At 38.2% G+C, this 7502-nt stretch overlaps 1 protein-coding gene across 1 annotated transcript; it reads right to left on the bottom strand.

Annotated features, from left to right (window-relative positions):
• Positions 1-2059: 2059 nt before the first annotated feature.
• LOC145483074 (uncharacterized) lies at positions 2060-3778 on the bottom strand. Its single transcript, XM_081461688.1, has 2 exons — positions 3383-3778; positions 2060-2336 (listed from the first exon to the last, which is right to left on the bottom strand). Exons 1-2 carry the CDS (start codon positions 3525-3527, stop codon positions 2140-2142), a joined length of 342 nt encoding a protein of 113 aa, XP_081317814.1. The 5' UTR covers positions 3528-3778; the 3' UTR covers positions 2060-2139.
• Positions 3779-7502: the final 3724 nt, after the last annotated feature.

The following is a 7502-nucleotide window of genomic DNA, read 5'->3' as shown; positions in this document are numbered from 1 at the left end:
ACTGGGCGCGATAATCACTGAGCGCTTCCCTGCATTTTGATTCGTTTAATTTTACCGACGTCTTACCCGTCCTTTCCGTAACAGATTGGACCACCCTCTCGTACTTTTCTTCGTTGACGACCCTTAATTCGCAGATGCCAATGAAGTCCCTGAGGGTGTTTTGACGGACACCGAAACGTCGCATGGCCCCCGCGAAGGAGCACTGGTTATCTTTCATTATTTCGAGAACACCTAAAAACCTGTCGTGAATTCCCGCATAAGATAAACCTACTTGGATTCACGAAGATGGAGAACCGCAAGTAAAATAAAAACCCAAAGATAATGCAACTGAAAATGGCAGATTTCTAGGTACATACGCGCAATACATCATGGTTAACTAGGATCCTTTTAAAATTTAATGAACATTTATTAATGCGCCTTAACGTTCAATGCCATAGCTTTGCCGGGAGAGGTCAAACGGTCATTCCTTTAAAATATCTCAGGAATTATCAACCTTATGCTTATTCTGTCATGTCTCTTGTTTATCTTATTTTGGATGTGTATTCCAGTCTTCTTAGCATATATAAATAATCGTTCAAATTCTTAAAAGTTGTCATGGTAAGGGTCAGAAGTACCTTCATCTTATCATTGATTTTTTTGATCACAAAAATTGAAAAATGTAAAGAAATGAATAAAATCGAATGGGTACAAAGATCAAAATATAACCAGTTTGACTTCCGGACGTTGCCAAGGCAATAATTGTGTATGATTTCAAGCTCAAAAGGTCGAGCATTATCATCTACTGAACACCGAAAAGCGTCGAAGAATTCGAGTAACACCTAATAACAACAGACGTTCCAGGGGTCATAACCAAAGAGAAAAAAATGAATAAAACTGAAACAATAGAAACATCAATGGAAGTAAATAATCATTAAGATTACCGTATTTACTCGTTCGAGCCCACCCAGAATAAGTGCCGCATGTAATATTGAGGCACTTATTTGCGCAAACTACAGTACAGTCTTTTTCAGTTTGAAAAGGGTATTGTTATCAATTCCTTATCTATAAATGTTTTTTTAAGAAGTATACGGTTGTTGAATAAGCTCCCCTCTCTAATGAGCGTCCCGCACCAAAAAAGCACAAAATGAATAAAACGTGGAGCTTGATAGAGTAAATACGGTAAAAGAAGATAATTGATGAATTAGTTTAATTATTTTTTAAAAATTATTTCCCCAAATAAAAATCATCCTTTGGGTAAAAAGGGAGAAGCTTTCCCTCGTTTTTTAACCTATTTGATTGGGCGCGATAATCACTTAGCGCTTCCCTGCATTTTGATTCGATTAATTTTACTGACGTCTTACCCGTCCTTTCCGTAACAGATTGGACCACCCTCTCGTACTTTTCTTCGTCTACGACCCTTAATTAGCAGATGCCAATAAAGTCCCTGAGGGTGTTTTGAGGGACACCGAAATGTCGCATGGCCTCCGCAAGGGAGCACTGGTTATCTTTCATTATTTGGAGAACGCCTAGATATCTGTCGTGGATCCCTTGCAAATTGGATCCTGTGACCAATCCTGGAATATTAGAAAGAAAAAGTCCTAATTCAGAATTCATTACCATTCGTTTCCCCAATTTATGAAATATTGAAACTTCACCTACACTAAATGATATGTTTGGCAGATATTTGTCAAATTATCATGTACATCAGTTTTCTTCTAGAATTAGCAGCCGCGATCGTATACTTACTCGTTTACATTCAGGCGATATTGCGCGATAGCGAGTTAGAAAGTCCTAAGCGGTATTACCAAACCTTATCACTTTTCACATAAACTTTCTAGTATTTTATATTTGAGGAGTTTAAAATAGTCGTCCGGCAATAGTTCGTAGAAAATTTTCAGATAACTTGTAAGAGGGTAGCAGAGGTTTATGCGTGACGCGTGATAAGGGCAAAAATTAGAGTGACGTGTGAAAATAGCGAGAACAGAAACGGAATTCGTTAATTTTTGACATAATCTGCTGTTTCAAGTAAACATGACATGTGAGTTTCGTTAAAATTTGTGTGTGACCATGACCTCCCCCGCCCCTTTGCTGCCCTATTGTAAGAGACGTACTATCTTAAACGTTCCCTACCGCCTACGTCTCTTTTCTCTAGATTTTTTGTTATCTGTGACGATCTGCGATAGTAAAGTTAAGGAGGCAATGTATTTCCAACAAACCTCGGTGATTCTTTGAGTCCTTGTCTTTTTTTGGCTCCTCGGGGTTTGGTTCCTCATCTCTGGTTTCACTCAATTCGGTACCTTCGTCGGTATCTTCGTCCTCAACGTCTCCGTCTTTGCCCGGAAAAGTCGCCCACGCCCCTACATAGCCAAATACAAATATATTAAGCAAATGCTAACTTAACCGTACTCGTGTCTCTGGACTGACTTAAGCTTCATTCTTCCAAGGCCGCGCCTCAAATAATCCCTAACATTTATTGTTCACTAAATATCGATTGTAGATTGTTTCTACACGCAAACGATCCCCCGCAAAAAAGTAACAAGAACGGTGGAGATTTTACACGGAGTTAGGGTTAGGGTTAGCTAAAGTTTCGATAAGTTCTTCTAAAACTATATTCAGACTGTTAACATGTTACAAGTTCTTTCTGGTATCTTTATTTGTGCCTTTATTGCTCAAATGTTCCGCGGAGACCGTCTTAAACAACAAAACCCTGTCTGCAATTGTTAATTCTCAAAACTTTTTCTTAGAGATACATCAGTGTGTGACCAATCCAACATTTTTTTCGGCTCTTTTCGAAAATGTTCTGTTACTTTTCACTTGAGTCCAATATGATAAAACGCAGACACTGTTTTTTAGCGCTTTAAGTCCGGAAACCCGGGATCAAATCAAATTAGTGAAATACAAAATTGGCTTTGAGTCATAGCGTTCAAAAGCCAAATCAAACGCTTGCCTTTAGACATTATGAAAAATTCTACAGATCAATTTCTTGCAAAAAGGATGGCATATTTAAACAGGCAGCTCTTAAAACTTCAATTTGTTATAGGGTTTGAGGTATCTGTAGTTTAACCCAGGTGTACTACATCGTTTCGACGTGAGACACCCCTGAGGGTGAACGGTAAAAAACCTGAAGAACATACGCCCTTATATAAGAACCTTTTTTTATAAAAACGTTGAAACTGAGATTTACCAAAATTTTAAGAACATGCTAAGAACATACCCAAGGCTGAGAGTTAGAGAACGTCTATATTTTGTCGATTTGTTATAATTTTGTGAAAAATAGAGTGTAGTTAATTTCTGTGCGTTTCGCGCTCCTACCATCCTGGTCATTCACCCTTCCACGGTTTGCGTACACAAAATTGACAAAAAGCGACGGAAACATACATTTGCGATAATTGTTTTTGCGTACCTTCTAGCTCCTCAATTCTTTGTTGCATTGCTGCTATGGTAGCTTGATACTCGGCCTCCCTCTTTTTGTACAGTTCATCGGATTGCCGAATCCATTCTCGGGCAGCTGCGAGGTCACTTTGAATATCTTTGAACTTTTTGGCCATACTTGTCTTCTCTATCTTCTCGCGGGTGGCTTTATTGGTTTCCTCTACACTGTAAACAAATGATACAAAGTAGTTAAATCACAAATGCCTGTTTGAACGGATATCCATTGATTATCTGAACGGTCCTTTGTAACTGATTTGTTTTGTTTCAAGTTTGTTTGTTATCTATTTTCGATATATACATATATTCTTTAGTCTGTTTAAATCTAAATAACCTTGACGCTAAATCATCATACTAATAAGGTGACTAGCTTTAAAATATGTGACCTGATTTGGGAAAACATACACTAACGGATATCCGTTTAACGGCCTGAAAAAACGGTAAACAAACAGATAGAAAACGGCCATCAAAAGCGTTTAAATGGTTGCTCAAACCGTTAAAACGGTTTGAGCAACCGTTTAAACGGATGAGCAAAATAATTAAACAATTTCCTCAAATCATAAAACGGTTTCCTAAACCGTTCGAACGGATGCGTAAAAACGTCAACAAAACGTTTAAACGGACAGAGACATAATTAAACAGTTGGTCGCTTCAATCAAACGTTTTCTTGAAACGGTAGAAATGAACAACATTCAAACGTAAAATAATTTCTACACTAAGTGCGTATTAATGTCGTGGACATGACAAGATTATTTTGCTCCATTCATTGCAAATTGCCACATGAAAATTGTCTTACCGCGCCGTCTGCTTTATCCTTACAGTTAGCGAGTCCAAGTCAAGATTAGAAGAAATTGATTTCGAGTCAACAGAACAAATGCCATTAAAATATACCTTCCTTCTTTATTTTTGATCGCCTGAGAAATTATGTAATCACATCGCCAGTCCAGCTGAGCCAGTACAGTGATCGAACAAATGGCTGGTTCGAAGGCAAAACTTCGCTTCAATAAAGGATACATCGCTTATAAAAAAGTGGTTTAGATTCCCTCAATGTTTCCGTTTGGTCTGTGTCCAAAGAGAATAAGCCTGCGGAGACCGCGAAGAAGGCGAAGACGGCAATAATTTTCACGTCGCCATGTAACACGCCATATTAGCTGCTGTGTCCATGATCAGCGGTTTCCGTTAATAGTGTGTGCGATGATTGGTCGTTGGTTGCCACGGAAATAAAACAAAATATTCCACCAGAGAGAGCTAGAGGTTATACGTTTTTTCCCGGCAATATTTTATACTCATCTCTTTTAAAACTTTTAACTCCCATACACATCCTTATTATGTTAGTATAGGTTCCCTTTAGTTTTACATGGACACTTAAATCGAGCCTAATACCGACCAGACTGAAAATAAACCCAACGCGTCATCGATGATCAAATCACGGCTTCTAATTGGTCACTAACCAAACAGAAGTTCGCGCGCGTGCCAGCAGATGATCGCAACAAAATTGCGTTATGTCAACAATCAGAGTTTATTCTGCTTTTTAAAGAGTTTCAACACCAAACAAGAGATTGCGGGGAGCTTTTAGAAATGAGATCTTTACTCAATACATCAAGGTAAGCTAAAATAGCTGTGAGGTATTCAATTCAGTGAAGCAAATCACAGTGATTACAAATTCTTGTTGTGCTACAAGTCACGCTGGATGGAATATTCAAATGAGAGCTGATAGTATTGTCTGCGAGCAATAACCATGTGTTTCTGTTGATGCTCAGAACAATGATAAACAAAACTGGAAGCTTTTTTCCTAGAAGCGATTTTCTAGGAAAAAGTGAAATTACAGTATGCAAATTTGAAGTGTGTTTTGCTTGCCGAATTGATTGATAAAATAAATAAACCAGGAATAAAGTGACTGCGATAAGATAGGCATAGAAAGCGAAACCTTCAACTTTGAAAAAGATTCACTCTTTGTTTTAGTCTTACAATTATCTGAAAGGTACATAAAAGACAGCAAAGTAATAATATTAAGTAAACAACAAACGAAATGTTCGAAGTGAAACGAAGTGTTCGAACGATCCAGCGTAATAAATATTATAACTTCTGCCGCTGTTTGTTGACATTGTTTCGTGGCATTTGCAACTGCTGTACGTTGTTTCCTAAACTATGGCTCAATGGTTACGGCAAAAGGAAAGACAGAGGGATTGGTTCTGACAATGTAAACTGGGACGGCTTACTATAAAACGGACCGAGCCGTTCTATAAAACGGACTAAGACTTTCTATAAAACGGAAGAAGTTTGCTGTTAAACGGATAGTTCTTCCATTTAAATGGATTGCCCTCCCGTTTAAACGGATTGTCCTTCCGTTTAAACGGATAATGGTCTTTTAAAAACGTTTTGCCAATTTTATGAAACGGATCAAAAAACGGATTAAACGCTTCTAGAAACCGTTTAAACGTTTTTGGAAACCGTTTTAACGGATACTAAACGGGTAGAAAACGCTTTCAAACCGTTAAACGGATATCCGTTAGGGTACGTTTTCCCAAATCAGGTCACATATTTGTTTTGATTTTTTCATCTCGAATTGGCGTATAAACATTATGTCTTACCAATTGTCCAGATCAACGGTTCCTGCCTTTCGTTTACTGGTACTCGGCATCATGTCCACACTCTTCTTCTCGGGTGTTTCAGAGTCCATAACTCCATGTACTAAACTGGAATCTAAACAATTGCAACGCGTAATCGAGTCGCCACAAAACTTGCATTTGTTTGGGCAATTGATGAGTGTGTGCCCATCTGCCAAACCACATATCCTACACTTCTTCTTCCGTGACTCAGCCATAACGAAAGAGAGTTCTGGTACCAGATAATATTACCACCTTACTTGAAGAGAGATATATACTGGCCAAGGTCACCCTTGGAGATCATTCTGTGACGTTGTTGAAATTAACAATTGCCAGAGACTATTTTCTTTGACAGAAATTTTTTCAAGTTGTGGCTTACATTAGTTAGTTTTTATTTTGCCATACTGCTTATGAAAAAAATCATGACAAAATGACAAAAAGTACCAAAAAAGTTTCACAAAGAGAATGGCTGACTTCCAGCCTCCAATGTGCTGCTCAAATACGTTCACGTGCGCGCAGTTTACAAGCGGTAATCAAAAGAAGGAGAATTTTTAAAATACGTGTTATTCTTTGCATGGGGGCGTACATATTAGATGATCTTCAGCCATCTCATGATCAATGCTTCATGTGAATTTCACACGCGCTAACCTTCTGTGTGTCACCCCACAACGCGTCGTTTCAGCTGAAGGTGTAACATGTTTAAAGCAGAATTAAATCTGTTGGCAACAATTACAAAGCAAACGTTTTGGTTCGTTTCCGATTTGGTTAAGACAGATCTAGTTTAGGCAAAACACAAACATCTAACAAGCAGTTTCAGTAGATATAATTTTATTCAGATAAAATGAGCGACCTGAAGTAGCTCTTTATTGGTTAAAATTGATAACAGAGTTAAATCTTTGTCAGAGGCTTAAATTCAGTGGTAATCCTATTGAAGTATGCCGACTGTTAATCAAAAATGTAAAATTTCTGGTTTTCATTCATGCGCACAGCGATCTGAAAACCCAGCCTCAAACGCGCGGCAGTTTCTTTTGATCTTTGGTGGTATATCCTGACTTTCCTGTGCATGGGTGTTTTTTCTCTTCACACCCCAAGCAATAAACTGTGAGCATTAAGGGGCGGACCATTTCACTTTTTATTAAGGGGGCTGGTTGAATGATTTGATTTGGGCATTTTTTTTTCAAACCCTTTTATACGCAAGTTTTTTTTTTCTCAGGGCATGTGCATGCATGATATTTTCCTCCTTTGTATAACATTCTTTACGGCTCTGTGAACGTATCTGAATGTTTTTCCAGTGCACATATTATGGCTGGATTTTTTCAACATTCCCCCACCCTCAGTAATGAAATGGTTAGCCCCTTAGTGCTAAGTTCCTTCATGAACATTTTTACCCTCCTTGGTAAGGTCTCTGCGATAACATGGAACGAATAGTGCTGCTCACTAGTTTTTATTTCAACATTTGTTTCTGAGAGAAAATTGATAACAGACTTA

This window comes from Orbicella franksi, chromosome 3 (assembly GCF_964199315.1).
Source record: "Orbicella franksi chromosome 3, jaOrbFran1.1, whole genome shotgun sequence".
In the NCBI taxonomy this organism is placed as follows: Eukaryota; Metazoa; Cnidaria; class Anthozoa; order Scleractinia; family Merulinidae; genus Orbicella; species Orbicella franksi.
This window is presented reverse-complemented; position numbering and strand designations above follow the sequence as displayed.